The sequence below is a fragment of the Panicum hallii genome, chromosome 5 (genome assembly GCF_002211085.1).
Source record: "Panicum hallii strain FIL2 chromosome 5, PHallii_v3.1, whole genome shotgun sequence".
Lineage (NCBI taxonomy): Eukaryota > Viridiplantae > Streptophyta > Magnoliopsida > Poales > Poaceae > Panicum > Panicum hallii.
In genome coordinates this window covers 1,324,658-1,350,991 of record NC_038046.1, presented here as the reverse complement: position 1 = coordinate 1,350,991, position 26,334 = coordinate 1,324,658, and the positions used below count along the sequence as shown (strand labels likewise).

Genomic DNA, 26,334 nt, shown 5'->3' with positions numbered 1-26,334 from the left:
TGTGTTAGGTGCAAAAGGGACACCATCTTTAATTTACTTAATTTGCTCTAAATTCTACTTTGTCCAGCTTTGATTTGAGTCGTACTTTGGAACCGATCGGTAACAGTTTCGGTTGTTGCTAGGGGCTTTAAATCTCACCAATTAAATCTATTTCCTTACAAGTTTTCATGGATTAAATTATAGTGTAGAAAATATTAAGTACATGCAACTTTTAGTGTGCATTGACCTTCACGGGAAAGAGCACAGAGCCACAGAGGTGTAGCTTGTCAAAATAATCCTTGGTATTATGCTTCGGCGCACAGAATCCTAGAGCTCTTAGATCGCTGTGCTCACAGTGAGCGCAGCAAATGATTGCTTTGGCGCCACATAACTGTCTGCGTGGTTGCTGGAGAGACAGGTCGATCGAGATGCATGCAAGCTGGGATTAGCTAGAATAGATTAGCCTCCATTGATCACCTTTTCTTTATCGATAAGGTGATAGATTAAGCTGATGTAATCATGCGATAGCACTGTTTAGTAGGAGCTTAACTTTTGCCATTATATGTACAGAACCAGTTTGTTTCGATCCGCTAGTTTCCATTTCTGGAAATAAACCAGCTGCTGAGCTCTTGTCGTGTGTCGGCGGCGGCGGTGCTCGGGACGTTATTTATAGCACGTGCGACTAGCCGTTATATCATCGCACATATCCATTGCAGATAACAATATTTTATAATAAAATAAAATATTTAAGAATAAGATAGGAACATTTTGGACATTGTTATACCTAGTCTTTTATTTTATTCTAAAATATTATTATCTCCAGCGGAGGACATGTGCGATAATACGGCGGCTACTCGTAACTGCTACGAATAACAGTCCTCCGTCCGGCATGTTATAGTGTTTAGTGGATACTAGGATACTGTGATAGTTGCTGCGTGGACCATATATACCTAATGGAGCGGTCCATATTTTTTAGGAAAGGGAAATAGCTCCAATCATTGCACACTATTTTCTCTTCACATTTCACAGAGAACAACTCTAGCTAACCATAAATTCTCCCCTCCAAGAAAAAAAAAAGAGAACACACTGAGACAGACGATGACCAAGTGTGCGACAAAGAGGCGTAGATCGAGTTGAGGTTATAAGAGCTAGCTATATATCTGGCTAATAAGCTAGGGATTGAAAAGGATGGATCAGGTGTTGCACAAGGCATCCAGATCGATAATTTTATCAGTTTGTTCAGACGTTCCATCAAGGGTATGAACTCGTGAACTCGATCGGTGGCTGCCGCTGCGCCTTCTTTGGTGATCATGCCCCGGATCGGACCAGGACAACCGCCGCTTTATTATCTGTTTGTTTGAGAGATCTATGGATAGGTGACAACCTGGTTGTGTCCTTTCCAGGATATGGACTCGTATCCTCCAAACGCAAATTGATCGATCCAGCGTTGCTGTCACACACTGCAAGCTGCCAAGCTAGTGTGAGTAAAGCAGCTTAGCCCACGCACGCAGGAGCGAGCAGCTGGAGATCGAAATGCCGGCATGACGGTGACACGGCGCGGAGCAAAGATCCAAGGCGGTTTTTATGATGATTTGACACTGTCAGGCTTAGAGATGGTACGCCAGATCAATTGCAGCCGCACAGCTGGTTGTTGAGACGTATAGGTCATTCATCATCTCTACCTGCCATTAAGATGACACGGACGCCGGCCGCCTTCCTCTTCGATCTCTTCCGGGCCTTCATCGTCAGAGACTAGAAAATTCTTGCTTTTTTTTGATAGGAGAGACTAGAAAATTCACTTGCATGCTTCACAAAGCTCCAGAACTACTGGTAATACAAAGCTAGTGGTTGTCCGAGCAAGCAAACAGAAACAGCATGCGCCTAGCTAGTTTGTAGTCGAGGATTCACCGGCATGGGGCACTTTTGCTGGCGGGTAGCATGGCAAGCAAGTTGGCGCAAATGGAAGGCCCAAACTGGCAACGCCAAGATGAGCCCAACATGTCACACCGGGCATCACATCTATCCTTCACCGCCTTTCTTTCTCGTGGAAATAGTTTTACCCACATGATGGGCTCATTGACGGCGGCAGGGCTAGCCCCGGCACCTTGTTAGATATCAACTCCCTCGGTTGCGCAACCAGATCGATCGAGAAAATTAGGTCTCTTTCCCATACACGGAAAAGAAATAAAGACGACCTGATGGGATGGGTAGAAGAGACGCAAGAGATCGATGGATCCACGAGCCCCAATTCCAAAGATCACGAGTGCTTCTTCGTCCCCATCATCAATCCCTTCGTTCCCAAAAGGATGGCCGCCCAACCGGTATGCACCAACACAAAACCCACGCCACCAAAAATATTGTGCTTAATAAGCAGTCCTTCGGTCAAAATTAGAGTGGTGTTTGCTTAGTTAATTGTGCTTTTTTCCCATCACGGGGTATACATGATGATATTGAAATTTACCATTATGTGGGAAAAGGGAAGCAGAGAGGTTACAAATAGGGCCATCATGTGTGACACTTGTGAAATGGAGGTGCTTAATTATGTGCAAATAAAGCCAGCGCCAATGCTGCATCTTTTCCCATCAAAGAAGGCTATCCGTATATCCCTCACCAGATCAGAGAAACTGGAATCCTCGAAAAGGGAAGCAAGGAGAAGCAGGACCATGAGGTGAGGAAAGGCCATCTAAGGGATAATAAAATGGGGGCAAATAAAGATATCGCATTTGGAGGCCGCCGTCGTCTTTGGATTGATGAGATGAGAGATGGAGAGGTGCTCGATCGATGAACCGGCCGTGATGGGAGGAGAAAGACGGCTTTGGGTTGGGGGTCAACGGCGCGGCAGCACTGAGAGCAAGTGGGCGCGCATAGCTAGGGAGGGGCCGGGATGGCCTTGGAAAGCATTGGAGAGGGATGCATTTCTGGTCCGGTCTTTTCAGGATGCTCTCCTCAACTACTACTACTACTACTACTACTACTCATCTTTGGGCTGGGGTTCCTTGCTTCTCCTTGGTGTGCTAGCTAGCTTGTCCTGGGAATATTGCATCGGGTCATCTTCAGAGATAAGATTGTTGGCACACCAATAGGTGATGGTTGCGCTTGAAAGGTGCTTTGCTTTTGTCTCGGAAATTGACCTAGGGCCGGCGTAGAGGCGCACTGGTAGCTCCCTTTCCCGGACATCAGAATACGGCTCCAGGAACACGGTTATGATGACTCCCGAGTACAGTAGCATTTTCGAAGGCATCAGCACGAGCATCAAAGGATACACGAGATCTTTGGGAATCAAGAGTTAGGACGAACAATCATGGGAGTTGTCACCTAGTGCCCAATCATTACTCTGATGATAAGGTCATTGATAATTCGGAGCACCGACGCAACGTGAGCGGACAGATTGTCATGACTGACGAACAGTAAGTAACACAGGTTGAACAGGTGAAGAAAAGACAGTAATTCAGTATAACCCTATCAAACTATTGGTACACTCAGCATATAGTTTGACCTTAAGAAGCTCAGCATAACTCAATCAAAGATTTAAGCAAAATCAAAGAAAACAACTACTCCAAAAGGTTACCAACGTAGCTATGGCCATAAGGCCATATGGGCAGGCCCGGGATCACGTAACGTTCCTATGGGCCAAGGTTGGACCCACCCACCCAAACAGGCTCTTAATGGGCCTATAGGGCCATACCCATGAATCTCGCAGACTGCAGCGGGCCCCCAAAATACCCCAAGATAATTTTGCGGCAACAAACGTGAGCAAATAGCAAAGGGGTACAATATCCAAAACGGGGCCTTGAAAGGTATATGAATTAAGCCGACAGGATGAGACAGTAACAGCATCAGTTTGGAAACTATTTACATCCTGATCCTGACACGACAATGGCTCAACATGAATTTTGTTTAGTACTCTACCTGAATCAGGTGTTAGCATGTATAATTATAAGATAATTGCCACACGCCTTTACGCAAAGACAGCCCCAGTATTTAGTAATGGAGATGTGCATATAGCACAGGCAAGGGCTTACACCAAGGCCAAGCTCTTATATCCATCATGACAGCAAGGTCTCTTGCTTTCTTGCACCCTTGTTGCCTCCCTTAAATTTCAAGGGAGGAAGCGCATCTACAGCCCATTGAGGTGACCTGGTTCCTATCCACAGAGCTTTGCCTGAGTCCTTGTGCTTGAAATCAGGATAGTTTGGTGTGGGCTGCATGTCCAAACCAGACAACTCAATGTTTTGCACAGATCCGACCATGAAAATAAAATTGAAATGTGTTTTCTACCCTTTATGCACACCTTGTCTGTTCTGTTGTCCCACCAATTCGCTGGATTGTCCAGTAGGTCTCGCCACAACTCCTCTGAAAGCAAAATGATGTGACATCAGTGAAACAGGTTCAAACTAGCTATTTCTGTGCCAAGAAAAAGGGAATGTTTAGCTTAAGAAATTATCAGACGTTACTGGAGAAAGTGTAATTTATCAAGTTGGATGAATGGGGAAAAGAGATACTGCAGTTGTAAAAGTAAACCTACAGCTCTGATACCAGCTGTGGCAGAACCGTCTGAATTATTCCAGCTCAAGTGCGCTAGTCATCGTTATACAGCCGATACTAACTCAACGCACTTTAAACAGAACAACCTATTGTTGATGCCAGAAAGCAAGAGACCTTGCTGTCATGATGGATATAAGAGCTTGGCCTTGGTGTAAGCCCTTGCCTGTGCTATATGCACATCTCCATTCCTAAACCCTATAGCCATCAACATGCAATACAATCTATATGTGCAAACACATAGCAATGGAGAACATATCACTTGCCAAAAAAAAAGCACTATGCATGGTAAGGGAACCAAAAGAATACCCAGAGGCTCTCAAGATAGATTTTAAACAATTGAACATGCAGATATGCATTGTAAGGGATGTAATAGCAGGGAACAAAGAACAGATTTCATACCCTCTCCAGGTTTTAGTTTTGACACAGCAGAAGCATCTGGGCTCTTCCTAAATTTCGACCAGTTTGTACCGGTACCTGCAAACACAAAAAAAAAACACAGATAAACAAAGGAAGGTGAAAAAAGGGTTAAATTTTCCCTTTTGCGTGCCATTACGGTAAGGTTTATCTTCTTTGCTTGCAGCATAACCACTACCGAAGACCAAATCCTCCAGCTTTCCAAGCACTGCCGTTGGTGCACTGTCGAGCCAGAGTGCCTCTTTTGAAACCTTGTTCTTAAAATCAGGATATTTTGCACTTATCTGAGTTTATCAGAGTATTAGTAGCTTACAAACTGTATTTTTTTTTAAGGGAATGAACTTCTATAAGTAGTATGCTCACAGATCCATTCTTCTTTTGTGGCCGGTTATCAGTCCAATCTTGTGGTCTCGTTATAACATCATTCCAGAGCTTATTGAACTTATCCCGCATGCTTTTGTAACCTGAGAATCCAATATCATGTCATCATCAGAATTTGCAGAAGTTATCTATAATTTACAACTGAAATCACATTACAGGAACTAGTTATGAGAAAAAGAGAGAATATTTTCGGCATCTTTGGATGAGGTGAAACATTTGGAACTTTTTTACAAAAAATAATTTGAAATTGAACAAAATCCTTAAGATTCAAAATTCCTCTTATCCAAACAGTATCCTAATAAAGTTGCATACCCCTGTAATGTACTTTGCAAGTGCAACAAACATACACGATATCCTAAAAATATATGGCCTATATTGGCATATCAGTTATGTGTATTGCAATGATCCTAGGACAGCTAACTGCTTGCCCACCTTATATGTAGGTGTAAATGAAACCGTGCATCAGTAATCATGACCAATAAGTGCAGTGAAAGTGTACCGATAGATGCTTCCAGTGTTAGAGCATGAGCAATAGTAGAGTGGCTAACTTCTTTCCTTTCACCTCAATGTCACACAGAGGCTATCAGGCTAGTTTCTAAAATTAGCTCTAAAACATGGTCCCACTAACAATAATAAAAAAATTATTCTCTCCAACCATGTGACCCGCCCTCTCTCCGTCCTCTCTAGCTCTCGCCAGCATCTTCCTCTTTTATTCAAAAGGCTTACAGCAGGTGGGCCCATGGCAATAGAGCTTCAACTCGCTCCGACTCAAGGAAAATGTAGCTAGCATCTGATGCAGCTGGGGCCTGGACTCTAGTCCAAATGCCAAAAACATCTCTTACCTCCTCTTTCTTGTATTCATTCCACACACCCTTACATCATAGTAATTAGTTCAGGAATCAAGATGGCTCTGAGAGTCATAACCCATTAGCAAATCTCTTCCAGCAAAGGACATTGTAGATCAACAAAATAGTAATCACATTTAGACAAACAAATTCATCAATTAGAGACTAAAAGCAATGCACACGCCAACAGAAGTGCCAGAAAGGTATCTCATGTTATTAATGCCCATCATGGACAACCAACAAAGTGTCATGAAAAATATCGAAGATGCATAACCAACTGCTTGAATGGTTCAGTTTTATTGATTTCAGCTATTATTACAGGTGTGAAAATCCCTTAAGAGGATCTAAACAAAGTGAACCTATCATATTGGAGCAGGGCTCAGGGTGTACAGGTGGGTGTGGTTAAGATAAATATATATAGTACCTGAAACTGTGCCCGGTGGATATTTAGAGCTGACTCTTTTTTCTTCAACCTTCTTTTCAGCCTTGACGACTTCCATAAATCCTTCTTCCTCATTGATTACGACATCCGTTTCGACAACTTTACTATCAACAAATGACAGTAAGTGCGCTAAAACCTAGAGCAGATTACCATGTAGTCAGTTTTACTGTTGGCTCCATTCATTAATCACGGGGAGAGAGAGAGTTAAAATTGCTCAATTTTTCTTTATTGTGAAATGCAGAGCAGAGTATAATAGCTAAAATCCAACCATAGGTCCTAATATATGAGCAGAGCATCTGATTACTCCTTCATGCTATTTTACAAAGAACAGACTAACGTAAAAAAAGGTTGTGTGAAAGAAGTACATGCCTGAATGTTTGCTTGGCCATCATCAAGCTTGAGAGGTGGAACATCACAAGTTAATTGCCCAGACACATAGACAAGATCATTTTCTTTCAAGTGGGAAGCAGCTACTTGTGCCAAGTCGTCTTTGAAAACTATGGGAACCCTGAAGAAGAAAACAACTGTGACATCAGAATACATAAATGCAAAGGAAAATGAAAATCTATGCATAGGAATATTCTAGAAAATGAGACAATCGTACAGATAGAGCATCAATTCGTGATATTGTTGCAGTCAAACAGGTCGATTCACCTCGCAATTGTACAGATAAAGCATCAATCCATTTAGTTAAGTCATTTCCACACAATCAAAACCAAAACCTGTGATATGGGAGCACCCCAGGTGATGAAATGACTCTCACGTCGGAACATTTACGCCCTCCCTCCAGTTACAAGCACTACCTAACTGTACTAACCGATGACCGGCAGGCAGTACAGAAAAGCAACAAGGGAAGGGAAGCAATCGTCGCACCAGAAACTGGGGAAGTCGACGCGGCGGTCCTGCACGAGCACGGAGACCGCGGAGAAGCGGCCGTCGGCCGTCCGCTGCAAGTGCACCGGCGCGCCGACGGTGCCGACGAGGCGCACGGTGTTGGCCACTTTGGGCTGGAACGGGATGGTCGGCGGCCGCGGCAGCTCGCCCGGGAGCTTCTCCCTCTGCCACGCGGCCTTCGCCTCCGCCTCCGCCGCCGCTTCGGCTACAGGAGAGACGGCCGCCGCATCTTCCCCGGTGCTCGCCGGCGCGGGCTCCGCTGGCGGCGGCTTGGCCCGGCGTGCGTAGGTTTTCTTGGAGGACGTGGAGAAGGCCGCGGCGGAGGCGGCGGGGAGGAGGAGGAGGCGGTGCCTGAGGAGGCGCGACAGGTGGTGGTGCATGGTGGTCGCAAACCCCTAAACCCTAGCAGGTGGCCGGCAGGAGGGGAGGCGAGGAGGAAACGGAAATGGCACAGGGTGGGTGGAATGGGGGGAGGGAACACAGTGTCCAGGTGAAAGGGAGGGCGTGGAGCCGTGGACTGCTGCGAGAGGAGGCGGGTTTGATAGTGGGCCGGTGCAGTGGGCCCCGCTGGGCTCTTGGACGGTTGAACAACCTCGTCATCGGCGAGAGAGGATGTGATAAGCGACCATTTCTTTCTGAAATTCAAGAGAACTCTGCAACCAAAAGATCCCACCTACACAGGCAAGTTGTTCGTCTCCAACTCGCCCTTGGATCAGACAAAAAAGAGAGAAACTGGACTCTTGCATGGAAAACATTGACTTGCGTCTTGAGCAAAAAGGTGTCACAATTGGCGGACCAACATATTGGGCCGGGCCAGAACCTGAACTGATTTCGGGCCCAAAGCAAGACAGCCCGAGCGAACTTGAGTGTGGTGCAATCCATCCATGTTCGAGTAAGTAGGAGTCGTGGTGAGAAACAAAGAAAGCACGTGTTGGCTTGCGTGTTCTTGTAGTAGTAGTAGCAGTGCGTGGCGTGCGAGCTGCGACCTTTGCTCCGGCCGGACATTGTAGTCTGGATGGGAGCTCGCCGGCCTGAAGCACCAAGGAAGCGGCCGGGCAGACGGAGTAGAAGCGTGCTTTGTCGTGCTACCCACCTCATGAATCATGAGCTAGTAGCTAGCAAGTGGCGCCCAGCCCGCCGCCGCCGGCGACCGCGCGCGGACTCCCGGCTGCTGCTGCTGCTGGGCGCCGGCGATCCATTTGATGCGCGTGGCACACGACAGGCGACCTGCTACTACTAGCTGCTGCTTGCGAGTTGCGACAAGCGCATGAGTACAGCGGCTACGTCAGGGTTGAGTCGATGCGCGCACGCACGAACGCACGAGCCACCAATCCCCTATAGGAAATTGTTGCACGGCCCGGGCGGTTCCACAGCTGCGAGCGAGACAAATAAACATGCGCCGCGCTCGGGTGCACAGTTCGTCGCCCCGCGCTAACGGCGTATGCAAGCGACGTGGCCCCGTCAGTGTATGATTATAATTTTAGTGATGGTGTGGTAATACGGTTAATGGGATTAACGAGTTCGTGAGTTTAAATTTGTAGAATTTTTAGATTTTATAGATGGAGTTCAATCTATATATAAGATGGTCGAATTTGCTGTCAAAATATCCAAGGTATAGTCAAAATATCCAAATGATCGCAGCGACAAATCGGACAAATGCCAGCTAGAATCAGTCGACCGGTTAAACCGACGGCATGAACTTATATAAATCGGTGTTTCGGTGAGTTGATATGACGATCAAATGAAGAAATCAGAGTAACACCGATTGAACCGACGCTCTAAGAATGGAGGCGTCGTATAAGAAAAGAGGCGTCGGTGCAACGAGGAGATGACACGCCAAATAAGTGAAAAAATGACAGAGGTATTGGTTAAACCGACGGTGCGAAAGAAGGTGTCGGTGCAAGCGTGCTGTGGTTACTTAGTACGCATATTTTGGCCCCACAAGGATTCCCAAGCAAAGTCTTCACAACCAGTCGGTGAAATGACATCAGCAGATGATGCCAGTTGGAGTTCAACGGCCAGTAGTCAGGCTGAGTACCATCGGTTTAACCGACGCTTTATGCTTTTCTAGGTAAAAGCAATCAACGGCTATGAGCTGCCCTCTAATATATATAAAATCTCACCTCGGATAATTTGAGGTTGTTGGAATTTATGAGAAGTTACCCACACTCTGAAGAAATTCTCCAAGCCAACCAAATAGTTATGAGCTGCCCTCTAGTATATATAAAGTCTCACTTCGGATCATTTGAGATTGTTGGAGTTTGTGAGAAGTTATCCACAGAAGTTCTTCAAGCCAATCAAAGAGCTTATCGATCACATCTTTAGGTTTAACATAAGTTTTGAGAGTGTTAGTGCTAGGATTAGTTCTAGAGAGAGTGAGTGAGCAAGACGTTGCTGCCTTGTGTACTGGTTCTTAAGTGAAGCACAAGTTGTATCTCAGAGAGCCGGTCCCTTGGAGTCTTGGTGGCTCGCCGGCAAGTTCTTGACCCTCCGGCATGGTGTGGAGCGGCGCTGACGGCTTTGTGTGGAGGATGTGGAGACCCCATCCTTTATGAAGAAGCTCCTTAGTTGAAAGCGGCATCAAGGTGACTGCGACTTGACAGGAGTCTTGGTGGCTAAGCTCTCGTGGCAAGTCAAGAAGAGTTCTGGAACAAACTTGGTGATCGGGAAATAATACTCTTCAACAATATGGACTAGAGGTGGCTTTGTACCTACCGATACCAAAGGATAAATCACGCGTCAAGAGTTTGCTTCCTCTCGCCCCTTGACATTTCCGCGCTTCATATTGCAACTTGTGTGTCTTTACATTCTTAGCGTAGTATCTTGATAGGATTGGTTATAGATTGCAAAACTCTTTAGAATGAGATTTTCACACTAGTTGAACTGTAATTGCATATCGATTATATGTATTAGTTTATGTTTTATGTTAATAGTTTGAGCTATAGGTTAAGATTTTTAAAATTATCTAATTCACCCCTCCTCCTTGGGCTGCGAGCACCGGTTTCTTTCAGCTTAACGCCACAAAAACTTATAATTACTTGAACTCGACCAATCACCTTCTCGTTAGCTCGCATACTTGTCTAGTAATTTGGTGCCGCAAGCAACAGCGCGCACTCCTCCACTGCAATAAGCTGCGGCCATTTTGTTCAGAATTATTATTTCTGCACGGCCGGCCTACCAGGTGTGAGACGCTGCACCTGCACGGTAAATGTAAATTGGCAAAAAGAAGAAGAAAGAAATAGTTTCGTGGAGGCCTAGATCCGCGACGTTCAATGATGATCAGTGCTCTGTCTCGTTCATGATTGCAATCATAATGCATATGCTCGCACTGAACCACTGGTAGCTCGCACTGGCCACCCACCAAACCAGCTCTCCCTCCCAACGGCAGCTCACATGGGTGGGTGGCTAGCTTCATGTATCCAGTTAGTATCGATCCATCCATCCATCCATTTAATCTGTCTATATACTAGCGACACATGCTCCCAACAAAGCTGCTGCTGGTGCCTCTAATTAATTCCTTGTCCCGCACCGCGTCCTGTACACGCAGCTCCCGCAACCCTAGCTAGCTGCTGCAGTAGTATTATGCTGCTCAACATTTTCATAAGACCATCACCATACATGATCGAAAAGGTTGATGCTGCGCATATATTTCTTTCGAAGAAGAAAGGTTGCTGATGCGACATTTGTCGATCTATCGTCACCTGCTCGGTCACCTGACTGCATACTGTGTTCGTCAGAAAACTGGACCAGCAATCATTGATTCAAAATTTCAGAGACGAACAGCATATATATAGTTGGTACAGGATAATTTAGCTTTCTTTATGTAAAGAAAGAAAGAAAGAAGAAGAAAAAGGTTCTGTTGCAGTTGCTTGGAAATGCAACTGAGAAAGATAAGCAGTGCTTGGGCTGACCTGACTGCTATCTCATGTATATATGATCAATCCACCGCAGCCACGCCAATCGTGCCTGCCAAGGTACTAGTAATACACTGCTACCACACAAAACCACAGCTAATTGAGCAACTAATCAAGAAGGAAGGACGCGTAGGTGCAGAAGCTAGCGTGTAGTGCGCCTGAGCCAGATCATCACCGCGACCTCCACCAAGCAAGTCGGTTTCAGGTTTCAACACGGTTTTGGGAAGTGCGTGGTGGTGGAGGCCTACGACTAGCCGTGTCAAAACTCCCAGAGCCTGATCGAGCTGAACCAGCTGAGATAACCGCTCGATCTTCGCTGCCCTCCTGTCGTTTGCTGTACGTAGCTGTCTGTGCGCAGTGGCCAGGATTGCGCCAACCTTGCTTGTCGATCGTGTGGAGAATTGGAGATGATCGAGACGACCTCGATCGAGCATGAGGATCGTCGGAGGGCCAGACCATGACCGCCGCCGGAAGCTTCCTGGAAACTCCCTACCTCATCCAGCTCCGATCCTACTGCTGCATGCCGGCCAAACAAACCGAGCGGTAGTGCAACGACATGTGTATCTATCTCTATCTATACCAGGGGGCTCAATTTATTGCCCTGCAGCACACCATCTTCTTAACTACTCGGATCCACAGCAAAGACACACGACATAGAGATGCTTTGTACATACAAGTACACATGCATGTAATCCCTCCGTTTGAAATGTAGATCATTTTATTTTTTTCCAGATTCATAGATTTTGATATGCATCTGCACATATATTATATTTAGATACATAGTAAATAGAAAATGTTTTTTAAAAAAAACTAAAACGAACTATATTTTGAAATAGATGGAATCATATACAGATCGGGTATCTTTTTTTCATGAAGCATGAACAGTCGTGGTCTGCACATCAGCTGCTCCAAAATGAGATGATTCTCTCTTTTTTTCAAAGAAAAAGAGATGATCTAATGGCTAGTATATACATAATATTAAATTTTTAAGAAAATCTAGATACATAATATTAATTTTAAGAAAATAAGATAGATTCGTTTTGACAAATCTAAATACATAATATTAAATTTTTAATATGTATCGAGATATGGTGTATATCTAGATACATATTAAAATCTATATATATATTTGCTAAAATAACCTACAATTTGAATATACTTTAAAATGGAGGGAGTAGCCGAGATTCAGTAGTATCTGAAACTGGCCACTAATCTATTCCAAGTCGTCGGCTGTTGCTTCAAAATCTGAACTCCCTACCTTACCAACGTATAAAAGTCACCGCATGCACCGTCAGTTACCAACCAATCACAACCCTGATCACCCATGCTAATTGGGTCAACAACAAAATCATCAACTCTAGTAAACAAACGTACCTACTACTACCATGCATGCAAGTGTGTGTATGTATACACACACACTCCATAGAGAGAGAGGGGGAGGGAGGGAGAGAGTTATTTTATAGCATAAAAAAGATATATTTATAGAGATAGCAGTTTTTTTCATTTAGGGTGCAACCGATGTACGATGATGCGGTTAACAGTGCTTTTGAGCAAACCGGCTATCTTTCCCCTAGAGGTCTCTAAAAAAACTTTAGAGCGCTCGCTCCCTTTAAAGAATCGCGGTCTATAAAGGAAGGACACTCGCGTGATTAGAGGCCGAATTAGAGGTCGGTTCGGTGCCGAATCTCTAAACTTTAGATGTTTCGGGTTTTAGACCCGAAAATGAAGGGACCCTTAATCTGCACCTTTTGGTCCTAGCACCGCCAGCTATAAACCGGAACATCTTGAAGCTAAACAGGCTTCTCAGCGACAGCTAAAAACGAAAGGCCAGCAGAGTATCAGAATTTTATAAGGGCACAAGCTAAATTGAAACTAGCAAGACTTTTGTTCCTTTCATTTTTTATCCCCACCTTGACATGAATAAACAAACCAAACGCACAGGAGGGCAGGAGGCTATAGAATAAACGATGGTGGAGTGGGGCCCCACATACTCCTACGAGGACCTACCTTGTCCATCCCAAAATGATAGTCAAGATCCTCTGTGCCCACGACGCACGATACTGCAAGTTCCATTTTAGTAGTACTTGCTATCAGAAGATAAGTCCACAATAACACACACAAGAACTGCATGTAATATGAAAACTCGTTGTACGTAATATGACACTTTCATTCGAACCGTAGGATAAAAATCGTAACCTCTAGTCATGACTCATACAAGTAACAGTGAAATTTTGATAAAAAAAAGAATTGAAGAGATGAGTGTATCAACTTTACTTGAGATCGATCATATCAACAGTGAATTGGAAAAAAAATGGTCCACTCATACTTGTTCCAGGAAAGTTGGTTTTCCTTTAGCCGTGTAAAGACATATTTCTAGATTTTTTCTTTCTCACAACGCAACGCACGTGGAAATTAGAGAGTAAATGCTCATATTCTTTGTCAAAGCGAAGAGATTGCTACTCCTGTAGCCTCCTTAGACACTCTGTGGAACCACCGAACCACCGCTCCATGCCAGGTGTCGATGTTGAGACCGACTGGCGTCCCGATTTGTAGCGTTAGGCCTAACCTAATCCTTGCGCTCCATCTAAGATAGCACATGTACATCACGCCTCAGCTATTTTTGGCAACACCGTCACCATCTGCCCCTGCCAACTCGATGAACAAGGTGGCTGCCACCTCTCTTTTCGTTTTTAGCCCTAAAAAGGCAGAGGCCACAGGCGTTGCAACAGCCTCCAGCTCGCGCAGGCGATCCGGGTGGCGCGCAAACGAAGAAGATAAATCCGCCCGCAGCAGTCCCCAGGAGGGAGAGAATAGTAATAACTAACCGGAGCCGGAGGGGACGGGACGAAGCCGAAAAATCGGCGCCCCACGAAGCTTCCGCGAAGCTCACTCCCTCCCCTCCCGCCCCCGCCCCCGCCCCTGCCTTTTTATCTCCCACCTCTCGCTCGTCGTCCCTCCATTCCCACCACCACCGCCTCCCTCTCATCCCCACCGGCAGCGGCGAAGCAGCAGCGCAAGAAGATGAAGCTCTCCGTCCAGTCTCTGGCCAGGAAGCTCTCCCTCCCGTCCCCGAAGCGGTCGTGGAGCGGCAGCAGGAAGGACGGCAGCGGGAAGCGCTCCCTGTCGCGCAGCGAGGCGCCGTCGTTCGCGTCGGCGTCCTCGTCCTCCTCCGACGACACGCTGGCGCGGTCCTCCACGCCGCGGTCCGTGCTGTCGCTGTCCCCCGCGGAGATCCCGCGGCGGGAGCTGGAGGCCGTGCTGCGGCGCCTCGGCCACGGGGAGCCCTCCGACGACGAGCTGGACGCCGTGGCCGCCATGGCCGCGCAGCCGCCCGCACCCGGCGGGGAGGACGAGCTCATGGAGGCGTTCCGGGTGTTCGACGCCGACGGCGACGGCCGCATCACCGCCGAGGAGCTCCGCGCCGTCATGGAGGCCATCCTCGGCGGCGGCGCCGAGGGCTGCAGCCTCGACGACTGCCGCCGCATGATCGGCGGCGTCGACGCCGACGGCGACGGATTTGTCGGATTCCAGGACTTTGCGCGCATGATGATGAACGCCACCACCACGGCCGCCCCAACACCAACCTTCTTGTGATCCCCTCGCTCGTCACCTGACCAAACAAAAGATTGGGATGGCCCCGGCCCTGATGCGCGCACAGAGACGAAGCCGCTGGCGATGGCGAGATCATTTTCCTTTTGGGCGCGCAGGATGATAGGCTGCTGCTACCAACCACCTACTAGTAGGACGGAGCACTCCATTAAAAATTTAAAAGCGCTTGTTGGCTGGGCTGCTAATCCATGCGCGATTAGCGAAAGCCCCGTGCACGCAAATGCAAGCTCGTTGTAAAATTATTTGTCGCGAGAGAGTGAGTATAACGGCAAGGCGAATGCTTGGTTCTTTCAATTTTTTCTTTATATTTAAATCCTACTAATTCCTACCAGTAGCCGGAGGTGCATGTTCTACTGTATGTCGAGATTGTATTTGTTGCCAACGGCTTGCGGCGTCGAGATTTGGAGGAAATTCGGCTGTTTGCGTCGGATGAATGATTGGAGATTCGAATTTGCGTGCCACCACGTTCCACCCCGGGCTCCCCGCGGACGTGTGGTTCGGATGGCAACGTGGCGAGCCCGCGCCCGTGCTGCTGACTGGGCAAAGTGGTTTTGTCTGTTCCTCTCCATCATCTAGCTAGCATGTTACTTCTGGCCAGCTTCCTTATCATTTGCCAGCACTGTTCAGTTAGCTAGTTCAGATGTGATTTCTTGGATCATCAAGAATACAGTAGATGGTTGCCGTCTTTGTTTTCCCCCCCCTTCCCAGACAGAAAACTGTGTGCTCTAATCTTAAATCTAGCCCTGCCGTTTCTACTGCCGTTCAAAGGGGCCGTCAGCTTCCAGAAAGAGAATTGCAAGGCAAGTTTCCGTTCACAAGTTGCAGTCAGTATTATACTATTCTCCAAGCGTGCGGTGCCGCCTTTTCGTCTCTTTTTTGTGCTTGAAGCAAACATCTTATCAGTTGCAGCGAACCATCATCAGAGGAGAAGCAGGCATGCAGATGATAGCAAAGTTGCCCGGCAACTTTTCCATCCCTGAAGATTCACTTGTAAACTGCCTTGGAATTTCTTCGAAGAACCCCGAGGCGCTGACAGCATCTCCTTTGACCGGCTTAAGAGCATTCCAGCCTTCGGGTCCTACTTGCATTTGGGGCGGGGGAAATTGCACATCGATTGCGTGCATGTTGGTCCGGTGATGCATTGTTGCCGACATGCGAGCATTGTAGCTGGTGACATACAGCTGCTCTGAAACCTCTCAACTTTCTGGCTAATCCGTGCGCTCGCCCACCAGATCACTGCTATTTTACAGTGACACGTCCTTGGATGACTAGCACATGATGCATGGGGTCCGGTCAAAGCAGAGTAGCCTGCCAGTGGTGCAGTATTTGACCGAATAAACCCAAGGGAATATTTGTTCCATTCGTACCTACACGGGAGTGGCAGGTCCTTTGTACTGTATTATACCTTGGCATGGTCATTAGCGCAATGGTCGCGACTCCCCATGGGATTAGCCTGCAGCTTCCATTGTTTATGCTGTCCTTTTTCTGTTTCTCAGGAAACTCCCCCAGGTAATTTAAGTGAAGCTTCTTGCTGGTTTCCATGCAGCTTTTGCGGCCGGTTCCGTGGAGGCGATGACAGCAACAGCAGAGCTCGCAGCAGTCACATGCGAGGTGAGGTCCCCATCCGTCCTCGTGAGCCGTGAGGATGGTCCCAGCACTCACACCTACTGCTCCCCCTTGCGGTGTCGCGGAGCTGGAGCAGAGCTCTCACATGGTACATGGAGTGGAGATGGAGCTCGTAGCTAGCCAGCTGCTTTCTCTGGCTCTGGCCTGGTGAATCTCTGCAGCTCCAAGCAGATGGGGCCTGGCCTGCATGCCTGCATGTGTAGGGAGCTTGGCTGCTTGCCAATGCGCTAGAGACATGTTTAGTTTAGGGTTGGGCGTGGGGTGGTGGATTGGTCAGGAACTACAAACAAAGCAAGTGGGTTTAGGAAGAGCCCTCTCCAAATCTCAAGGAAAGCATGAGACCTCCTCCAATGATTACTGTTCAGCTAGCTCATAGAATATTTTTTTATATTTTAATAGAAGAGAGAAGAGCTGTCTTTTAATCTTAATCCAGAGATAATCTTATACATATACTTCAAGATTACGTGAGGATGACGTGTGGAACTATTTATATTACGGGCTATGTGCTAAGAGCCAGATTATTGGAAGGATTCTCTCCTACAGTGCTTAGAGCTATGTACTAGCTCATAGCTCATAGGCCTAATGGCTGGTTAGGCGCTGGTTTCACACCTAAGCCAAGTTTGTCTTGTTCACTTGCATTGCTGGGGTGTGCCTCTTTCAAGTTGTTGAATCACGGTGAATTGAACGGGAAGAGAGCAGCGAGAGACCTTTACTTAAGCACTTTTGCAGAGTACAATCGTCTTTTGCTGGTGCCTCTCCCTGTCCGCGGGTGCGCGTGCGCATGCACATGGATCTTCTTTCCTTTTGACAGGCGTCGCTGTGTAACCTGTGCTGACTGGTGGGGGGGGGGGGGGGGGGGGCGGTAAAAGGATTCGAGGCATGGTTTGTTCGGTTGTTTCAGGCTTTCAGCGAGGCCTAGGTTCGCATGGACATGGCAGCTTCCCGGTTGCTTCCGGCTCCGCAGCAAGCGTTGATGAGTGCACGACCATGGAGATGCCTCTCCTTGTATCGCCCTATGGGATGGGAATATGTGAACCTTGCCCAGTTGCCTCTAAGTAGACCTAGTTTCAACTCTACGAGGCCACGGAGAAGTGATTCTACGATTGAAAGTGATTATATTTTAATTCTCTAGCAAAAACTCTTAAAATTAGGATGGAGAATCACTTTATAGATCAGAAGAAGCTATTTTTTTCAGCTTCCAGTCTCTTTGATCATTTCATAGAATCACCTCGTAGAATCAGTAGAGAATCACGTCTTTCTAAAAAACTGTTTGACAAATCTCCTGCTGAAATCTCCCGCTAGATTCAACAGAGAATCACATCTCTCTAAAAAAATTATTTATCTTTGAAAAACTGTTTGACATGTCTCACGCTGAATTCAGTGGAGAATCAGTTCCACGCACCCTTATTAACGGTTGCGTGGGATTCTCCCGTTGGGCCGCGAACAAGGGCCACGGCCCACGAATGTACAACCGCTCCTGTACGAACCAATCCATTCTGCTTCCGCGTGGCCTCTTCTTCTCTGCTGTGCCGCTCGCCCGATCAACGTTCCAGACGCCGAGCGCCTCCATCAAAGGCCTGCTCACCACTACCCCGCCGGTAGGGCCCCTTGGTGCACTGCAGTTCATGCAGACGGCGTCCATGGCAAGAGTCGGTGGCGCTGTGCGTCCATTGCTGCGGTTAGGCGGTTAGGCCGACACGAGAGCCGTGAGCACTAGTTTCCTTAGCCTCCACGCGTTCCATCCCTGTCTCTCTTCCCAACGAAAGCTGTAGCTGCCAAACTACAACTACAAGTCATACGAGTGGAATTGCAGGTCTGTACAACACACAAGAATTAATCTTTTTTTTAAAATAAAAGAATTAATCTGGCATGCGACGAAAAAGCTTGGAGACGAAAATCAATGCGTACAGAAATGTGCATTTGTGCAGAAGCAAAACCGCTATCAAGAACAACAAGGAGAAATAAGCGCGGCTGTTGTAGCTAAATGAAGTAGAATAGCTTAGCTGCTATCCATCATACTCCGATGTTGTAGCATCGCCGATGAACCGTCCATGAGCATCCCAAGGCCGAGATTCAAATGACTTCCCAATCATACTCCGCTTCTTGTTTACCGTCCCATCTTTCTGTGCATATTCGGGGAAATACTGCAGGAATGGCTTTGTCCCAAGCGAATCGACTCCTTCAAACAGAAACTCTCTCACCAAATCCTGTATATGGAGGTAACAATAAACTCCAAAGAACGCCTTAAAAATAATAGAAAGTAACTACACTTATGCTGTCACGGTGAAGACAAGAAAGCAACCTTGGCAGCACATTCACCAATCAACTTTTTTAACAGTGGATAACCAGGATCCTGAAAATTAAACAGAACAACAGGGTGATGAGTGGTCGGTGTATTACATACAAGAAAGTTGGACACCAGCTAAGCTGCAGCGGTAGTTCAATACGGTTGATACTCTTAAGTATATAAACCCAATTGATACAATCTTTTATGAACATAATGGTTTCAGCGGACAATCAATCAAACCTTCTCAGCTCTCCATGTGAGATATTTATGTTGTGCTTCTCTATTTCTATCAATTTTTTCCACGCTTATTTCTTGAACTGCTTCATCCATTAATTCGAGCCACACCTGAATGCCCATAATAATGAGAACTACTGGCAGCACAAAGAAACCAAAGAAAACAGAAAACATAAACGCTGTGCGCGCACCTTGTAGTAATCCATGAAGGCTGAGTATAGAACTTGGTGGTTGGCCTCAGTTGGCTCAAGTATTGTCCAGATAACAATAGGAGAGAAGAATCTCAGAGACTCGCCTGTAATTTTGCCACCCCAGGGCAGAAGCTGCATTTCATCTATTAAAGACATCGAGCTACACATAAAGTAAATACACGAAGGCTTCGAGTTTCTGAAGTATTATGCTGGATGAAGGACAAGATCAAAATACCTCACTGTACTTGTGTATATGAGGCATCAAATTCCTGTAGTATTTTTCCCTGTAATCCTCGTGTTCAGTGGTGTCGTACAAAGGATTCAGATCCCTGAAAGTAGTCTAAATTATTCATTCAGGGTATACTTAAATTCATGCATAGGCACTGCATGATGAAAGGACAATTTTTCTTGCAATGGCAATCATTTCTGGCACTTACAAGACAATAATACTACGTGCAGGAGATGTAAAAGCATTGGCACAAAATATAGGAAGGTCATATTCAGGTTCTGAGAAGGCAGCAAAGTCAAGAACCTGCACCGGCATATATGCGCATCATAAGCACTCCAAGATGAGACCATCAACAGTAAGCAAAATGGTAAAATGAGAAACCGAGAAGTCTAAACATGGTGGGCTATCATTTGCTACATTGTTAAAATATATGTTCCAAGGAAGATTCAAGAAAAATGCTAATACACTAGAACCTGAAATTAGGATAGATTAACATAATTGGAGAAATGAAACTGCAACGTGAAGCAGTCAGAAGCACTTTTGGATTTCACAAATTAACAAACCCTTGTTAGGAAAAAAGCAGACATATATACCGGAGAAGCACAAAGGTAATTTCTTTTTTTTTTTTTGAAGAAGAAGAAGAAGAAGAAAGGAAAAAACACTTCTTGCAATAAGAAGATAGAACAGATGCCCAACTCTGAACTTGTATTTCAGTTATGTGTCACTTCACACAAACTTTCCAAATGGAGGATATCAACCCAGAAGAGACCGAATACCTGAACCGAGTTTTTCTGCTCAATTGCCAGGCTCCGAAGCAGTCTAATCTTGGGGGCGCTGAATGAGAGAGCATTCAAAACAGTGTTATCCTCATTGGTTTTTATGAACTTGAACTTTTCCTGGAAGCATGATGAGATAAAATGTCAAATTTCGCACGGTGAAGAGAATGACAAAACTGATTTACGCCAACTAATATTTTAGAACATATAATTTCTATGGTATTCAAGATTGATGATGCAGGAAGAACTGATTCTAGCTCAGTTGATCGAGGGCATGGACCAGCCAACTAGCCAAGTTCAAGTTCTCGTAGAGACGAATTTGGCTGCTTATTTTTTTTCTTGATTAAAAAGCCACCTAGTTCCTCGGTTCCTCCTAGGTTGGTCAAATTGTTTTTCAGATTAAAGATGCAGGATAGATATTTCTGCAGCCAGCTTGCTTCTTCAGCAAACACGAGCATTACGAGTGCGTGTGGCCTCACTAATTAATACCAAACGTATAGTCCAATGACAGCATCAAATCACAGATTGTAGGGCTCCATGTAGCCTACTGGTTCAGAGTTGGGATTGACGTTGACTAAGACCAGCATACACAAATTTTTTGACGGATATATAGTTGCCACGGTAGGTTGATACGGTTGTTAGAGTAGTGCAGCTATGGAGGCAAAATATAAGTAGCAAGAAGCAGAGTAGTACAGTAGAAGGAGCTCAAGAACGGGCATCCCAGGAGATGAGGCAGGGAAGCGAAAGAACCTGGGATGGGTGGGGGGCGAGGGCGGTGCGGAGGCGGGTCTGCTCCAGCGCGACGTGGACGAACTTCTGGTACGAGAAGCCGGCGCCCAATCCGCCTCCGCCGCCGCCGCCGCTCATTTCAGCTCCGAGGTGTTACGGTGGGAGATCTCGTACGGTGGGGTGGGGATGTGCGAGCAAGGAGATGGAGCTGGGACGGGAACGGAAGAGATGAGAGAGAAAGGGAAGAGTGGGGAAAAGGCGAAAAGCTTCACGCACACGGGGAAGGGACCTTTCCGTTTCCATCCTAGAAAATTCGCCCTGACGCCCCGGTTACATCACCTAGTATTTCCCCAAAACTACAAGCAAGGGGAAAAAAAAACTATTCTGCTTTTGCAGAGAGCAGCCCAACCCGGCCGGCGTTCTATTCTGCCGGCCCGTGGCTTTGGGCTCAGCGTGAACCTGACTAGCAGCGAACGCTCTGCCCTTGGCCGTTCCATTCCATTTACATCCAACTGAAGTCTCTTAGCAACCTATAAGCTGACTGGCTTTAAATAGAGCAATTAAATATAAGTTAATAATAAAACTAATTGCATAAAGAAAAAAATCTCCTCCTTTAATTTTGGGATGAATACGTGTTTCCTCTCTAGACAATAAAACTATCCGTCTGGACTCCTTACCTGCGATACTGGACATATGACCTTCCTGCTTGGTTTCTCTCGGTGATTTTACTCTTTTTATTTTATATTTATTTTAGTTGAATCTTTGAAAAATTATAGTAAATAAAAAAATAATAAAGTGAGGAATCCAATTTTATTGGACTCCACATAAGTAGATTTATACAGTAAAAATATGATATGTTGTTGTACTCTTAGATATATATATATAATTTTTACAATTAATTTATAGCTACAGTTTTGATGATCCAATTATGATGAAAGCTTATGGTGGACTAATCATTATATGATTGAGCTATAGTAAAAATTTCATACTCATTTGATCATATATGCTCGAGCAACTAAATTCCAAGCTATATCAAAGACTCTTCAGTTGCTCAAGCATACATGATCCAATGAGCATAAAATTTTTATTACAGCTCAATCATTATTAGCTCATAATAAATTGAATAACAAAACTGTAGCTATGAATTAATTATAAAAAAGTATATATCTAAAAATACCATAATTTTTTTACTAAATTATATCATATCATATGTTCACTTTATAGATCTACTTATGAGGAGTTCAATAAAATTGGATTTTTCATTTTGTTATTTTTTATGATTTACTATATTCAGCCAAAATAAACATATAACGAAAAGAGCAAAACTATTGAGAAAAACCAGCCAGAGAGATCATGTGTCCGGTATCGCGAGTCAAAAAATCCAAACGGATGGTTGTATTGTACGGGGGAGGAAACACGGACTCGTCCCAAAGTTCAGGGAGATAAAGATAATTTTTTTCCTTGTATAAATAGAGGTGATTTTATAGATGAATCTATTAAGTCTAATTAATTTATCATTACCACATAATTTCTGTAGCATAATATTAATTAGACTCAATAGATTCGTCTCGCAGATTAGACTCCATTTATACAATTAGTTTTGTAATTAGACTATATACTAATATCAATAATAAAACTAAAGTTTAGTGCCGACTAACCAACCAGCCCCAAATCCACCATGCTGCGATTTTTCTGAGCCACGATGAAGATGCGACGCAGCTCCGAGCCGAGGCATGCCAGCCACACCTTTCTTCTAGCAGTGATGACGCTGAAACTGACGAGCTCGGATGGACACTCGCACCCCAGGTGGCGCAGATTGGCACCGCGTAAACTGCACATGGCCACATCTTTCGTCTTGTGGGCGGACAGGGTGTCGGATATTCTTTCTGGTTCAGTAAGGCTCGCAATCTTTTACCTCACGACTACACGGGCTCGCACGTGAGGGCTCGTATTTTCTTTTCTTTCTTGTGGCCGACATAAGTAATCTGCTCCAGTTTCTAATCTTTGCAGACTAGTATAAACATCAGCAGCAACGGCCGTTTTAGTTACTTCTGACAGAGTTTCATATGACCGTGTGTGTGTGTGTGTCACTCGGTGCCGGCTGCAGTATACTCCAGCAGGTAGATCATGGACTGAATGTCTGGAACCAGATCTTATCGTCTGTTGTATTCAGGATCAGAGGATAAACAAATGGAGATCGATTCGCACTTCCATTCCATCTTGCCATGATGCCAATGATAGCTACGCAACAACAATCCCTCAGTTCCGTCCACCTTCGCAAGAATATTCCCAGCTCTCCTCCTCACTTCGTGGTCACTGGCCAGTCCATGTTCCATTTTCTGATAGTACAATCTTGAAGTATTTTTCTGCTCCCCGAAATTAACAAATGTTGACAAGGTATATATGTTGGTGATTAGTAGGTACAAACCTACCACTGCCCTGTCCTGCCTAAGGTTAGTAATCATTCAGAAATACTATACTTTGGAAACACCTGGGGAAGTTTTGGTTTCCCCCAGCCCCAGAGATTCCAGATTTCTGACTGAACTGCAAGTCAATTTGCCCTGCATCACAACACTGCTTATTTATCAATCAGTTCGTCTGAATTAGTACGCAACTAGGTCGACTTATACTCCAGTCAGCTATACTTGCCTCCATATGCAGGAATTCTAAGCAAAAAGTTTGCAAACTAAGATGATCAGAAGATAACTTAGCTAAATCCAGATAAGCAAAATTGAGGGTTCCATTTTCCTCATCGAATATCCAGCTAACCAAAAGTGCACATCTTCTGTGATTCACATTGGATCCAACCAATATCAAACAAGAACTCTGCAGAATGCAGCACCTGACGAAACAGTCTTTAGATGAAGTTGAGGATATGGAGCAGATTCCGAACAATGGAAGGAAACACGAATTTGATAGATATCCATAGGTTCCAATCATCCGCTCTTCATAAACTGAAGGAACAATAAGCGGATCAGAGACATGAAGAGAAATTACTAGCTCTGAACCACTGCTTTGCAGCCTCCAACTCCCAACCAATATAGGCACTAGAAATTCGCGATTCCCAATTATTATTAGTAGAGAAAAGAATCTAACGCTAGTAATAATCGTTGCTTCTATATACACTTAATTAACCCGCACACGGCACGCTCGGATAGTCAAGGGGGGAACAAAAAAAAGGGGAAGAACCGGCTGAGCGGATTCGACGGAGAACCTATGCGATCTTGGCGAAGCATCCGCCCCCGGCCATCATGACCTTGAACTCCTCGAAGGAGATGAGGCCGTCGCCGTTCTGGTCGACGCCCTCGATCATGCGCCTGCACTGGGCGACGGAGGCGGACTCGCCGAGCCCCCGGAGCACGCGCGCGAGCTCCGCGGCGGAGATGGTGCCGTTCCCGTCGGCGTCGAAGACGCGGAAGGCGTGGCGCAGGTCCTCCTCGACGGCGGCCGCGTCGCCCGCGACGGTGGCGTTGAGGGCGGCGAACTCGTCGAGGCTGATGAAGCCGTCGCCGTCGGCGTCCGCCTCGGCCATCATGCGCGCGAGCTCGTCGTCGGAGGCGGCGTGGCCCAGGCTCTCGAACAGGGCGGCGAGCTCGGACCGCGAGATCCGGCCGTCGCCGTTGGCGTCGAACTTGCGGAACACCCGCGCCATCTCCTCCTCCGCCGTCCGCGGCGGGGACCCGGCCGCGGGCGCCGGCTCGGCCTGGGCCTGCTGCGGCGGCGACTTGGAGCGGCGGCCGAGGCGGAACAGGGAGGGCACGGGCATCCTCATCTTGCCCATGGGTTGCTGGTGGCGTGCGAGTGGTAATCCGCCACGGGCTTTGGCTGGTTCCGTCGCCGCGGTGGTGGCTGCGGGATCGCTTCAGAGGGAGACGGCGTATTTATAGACAGAGTCGGGGGCGGAAGGAGGCCGGGCGTTTTCCGTTAACGGACACGGAGCCGTGCAAGCCAGGGAGGCGACCGAGCCCAGGAGGAGGAAGCCGCGCTCCTGCGGGGCCTCGTACGGTAGTAGGTTTCCACTTGGATTTTGAGGTCCGTCTCGGGCACGAAAAAGGAAAGAGGAAGGATTGCTTTGCTTGCCCCCACAAAACACCCGGAATCGTAGCATGGTGCCACATGCAAAACTAGTATTCATTTTGGAGGATAATATCATTTGAGGAAAAAGAGACCAGCTAATACCAGTGGTCAACGATCATCTGGGCATACAACCAATCATTTGAGCCTTTGACACAAGGGCCTACGGTATGATCCTGGAAAACAACGTGTGATCTTCTTGGTGAATGGAATGGATGGTCGCAGTAGTGATGAAGAGACGGGCCGTGGCGGTACAACATAAACAGAGCATCGACAGTTGAATGGAGCCCAGTGGAGAGCCAGGCAGGCGCCAAATCAGCAGCATACCGTGAAGTCTAGGAAACTTGTACGTGCAAATGCAATGCGCTGCCGTCGTCCAGATTCGTGGAATTCCGGTGGAAACCGCGGTCGGGGACGGGTCAGTCACAGCACCATCTCCGGGCGGCCGGCGTGCCCCGCACGACGCGGGCGATTGCCAGCCGCCGTTGGCCTGGCCGGCGTTCCTAGCACACGGCACGTACAGCTAATGGTGACGGTGAGAAATGGCGCCGCCGCGTTGAGCTGGCTCGAACCGGAACGGGAAACCGTTACTGGGGCCCACCACCTTGCCCTTCTCCGTGATCGCGGGGGAGGAGGGGGGTGGCCGGCGCTCGAACGGCTACCAGAAGAAAAGAGAAAGAGAAAGAGAAAGCGAGAAACCGCGTGAGGAAAAGAGGGCCTCCTCCGCCATGTTCGGCTCGCTGCTGCTGGTGGCTGCCTCATGCAGCGGGCCCCGCACGTATCTGTCTGCGGGGCCGGTGGGGCCCGCGCCACCCGGGCTGCCGTACCAGCCAGCAGCATAATCTTTGCCGCGCCAGCGGCTAGAGGAGAGGGTCTCTCAGTGCACAAAAATTGTGGAATTGGGGAGGGATTTGCTTGACAGTTTGGTGCAGGGTCAGCGTGCTGTCTTGTCTGGCCCACACCGGCGGATGGAGCCGAGCCAATGCCGCGGCGCCTGGTATGCTGGGCAATGCGACGGCACACGGGCATGGCCCCTGCTCCCTCGTTTAGTTTGTTGTCTCCGATGTGGGGTGAGCGAGCTCACCTCAGCACCTCACCATGGACATGGAGCACGGGGAGAGGTGGTAGTGCACTGTTGGCCGGGTTGGCACGTCCTGTTCGCCCG

General features: G+C 46.9%; 4 protein-coding genes across 6 annotated transcripts; 1 reads left to right on the top strand and 3 right to left on the bottom strand.

The window, feature by feature from the left end:
• Positions 1-3,737: 3,737 nt before the first annotated feature.
• On the bottom strand, positions 3,738-7,991 carry LOC112895891 (protein OSB4, chloroplastic-like). Its single transcript, XM_025963891.1, has 8 exons — positions 7,480-7,991; positions 6,976-7,114; positions 6,589-6,742; positions 5,302-5,402; positions 5,078-5,222; positions 4,924-4,998; positions 4,271-4,332; positions 3,738-4,181 (listed from the first exon to the last, which is right to left on the bottom strand). Exons 1-8 carry the CDS (start codon positions 7,878-7,880, stop codon positions 4,026-4,028), a joined length of 1,233 nt encoding a protein of 410 aa, XP_025819676.1. The 5' UTR covers positions 7,881-7,991; the 3' UTR covers positions 3,738-4,025.
• A 6,291-nt stretch (positions 7,992-14,282) lies between these two features.
• Positions 14,283-15,357, top strand: LOC112895859 (probable calcium-binding protein CML35). The gene has a single exon (XM_025963856.1). It carries the CDS (start codon positions 14,436-14,438, stop codon positions 15,006-15,008), a length of 573 nt encoding a protein of 190 aa, XP_025819641.1. The 5' UTR covers positions 14,283-14,435; the 3' UTR covers positions 15,009-15,357.
• Positions 15,358-17,969: 2,612 nt separating this feature from the next.
• On the bottom strand, positions 17,970-21,433 carry LOC112893571 (phytochromobilin:ferredoxin oxidoreductase, chloroplastic). Of its 3 annotated transcripts, none has more exons than XM_025960973.1 (9): positions 21,117-21,433; positions 20,367-20,486; positions 19,799-19,893; positions 19,597-19,690; positions 19,362-19,493; positions 19,177-19,281; positions 18,952-19,002; positions 18,669-18,856; positions 17,970-18,421 (listed from the first exon to the last, which is right to left on the bottom strand). In XM_025960973.1, exons 1-9 carry the CDS (start codon positions 21,231-21,233, stop codon positions 18,337-18,339), a joined length of 987 nt encoding a protein of 328 aa, XP_025816758.1. In that variant the 5' UTR covers positions 21,234-21,433; the 3' UTR covers positions 17,970-18,336. The 3 variants fall into 3 exon arrangements, with proteins under 3 accessions (XP_025816758.1, XP_025816760.1, XP_025816759.1); XM_025960975.1 differs by having other exon boundaries at positions 17,970-18,464; positions 21,117-21,431; XM_025960974.1 differs by having other exon boundaries at positions 17,970-18,429; positions 21,117-21,428.
• Positions 21,434-23,990: 2,557 nt separating this feature from the next.
• Positions 23,991-24,969, bottom strand: LOC112893573 (probable calcium-binding protein CML10). The gene has a single exon (XM_025960976.1). The coding sequence runs from the start codon at positions 24,874-24,876 to the stop codon at positions 24,310-24,312; it is 567 nt and encodes a 188-aa protein (XP_025816761.1). The 5' UTR covers positions 24,877-24,969; the 3' UTR covers positions 23,991-24,309.
• Positions 24,970-26,334: the final 1,365 nt, after the last annotated feature.

Excerpts from the sequence above, each read along its gene's own strand:
- LOC112895891 (XM_025963891.1), bottom strand. The coding sequence starts at position 7,880 with ATGCACCACCACCTGTCGCGCCTCCTCAGGCACCGCCTCCTCCTCCTC. Across the intron at positions 7,115-7,479 it reads GTCGACTTCCCCAGTTTCTG|GGTTCCCATAGTTTTCAAAG; the intron begins GTGCGACGATTG and ends TTTCTTCTTCAG. Across the intron at positions 4,182-4,270 it reads GGGACAACAGAACAGACAAG|CCCACACCAAACTATCCTGA; the intron begins GTGTGCATAAAG and ends TTGGACATGCAG.
- LOC112895859 (XM_025963856.1), top strand. The coding sequence starts at position 14,436 with ATGAAGCTCTCCGTCCAGTCTCTGGCCAGGAAGCTCTCCCTCCCGTCC.
- LOC112893571 (XM_025960973.1), bottom strand. The coding sequence starts at position 21,233 with ATGAGCGGCGGCGGCGGCGGAGGCGGATTGGGCGCCGGCTTCTCGTAC. Across the intron at positions 19,494-19,596 it reads ATATACACAAGTACAGTGAG|CTTCTGCCCTGGGGTGGCAA; the intron begins GTATTTTGATCT and ends GATGAAATGCAG. Across the intron at positions 19,003-19,176 it reads TCACATGGAGAGCTGAGAAG|GATCCTGGTTATCCACTGTT; the intron begins GTTTGATTGATT and ends TTTAATTTTCAG.
- LOC112893573 (XM_025960976.1), bottom strand. The coding sequence starts at position 24,876 with ATGGGCAAGATGAGGATGCCCGTGCCCTCCCTGTTCCGCCTCGGCCGC.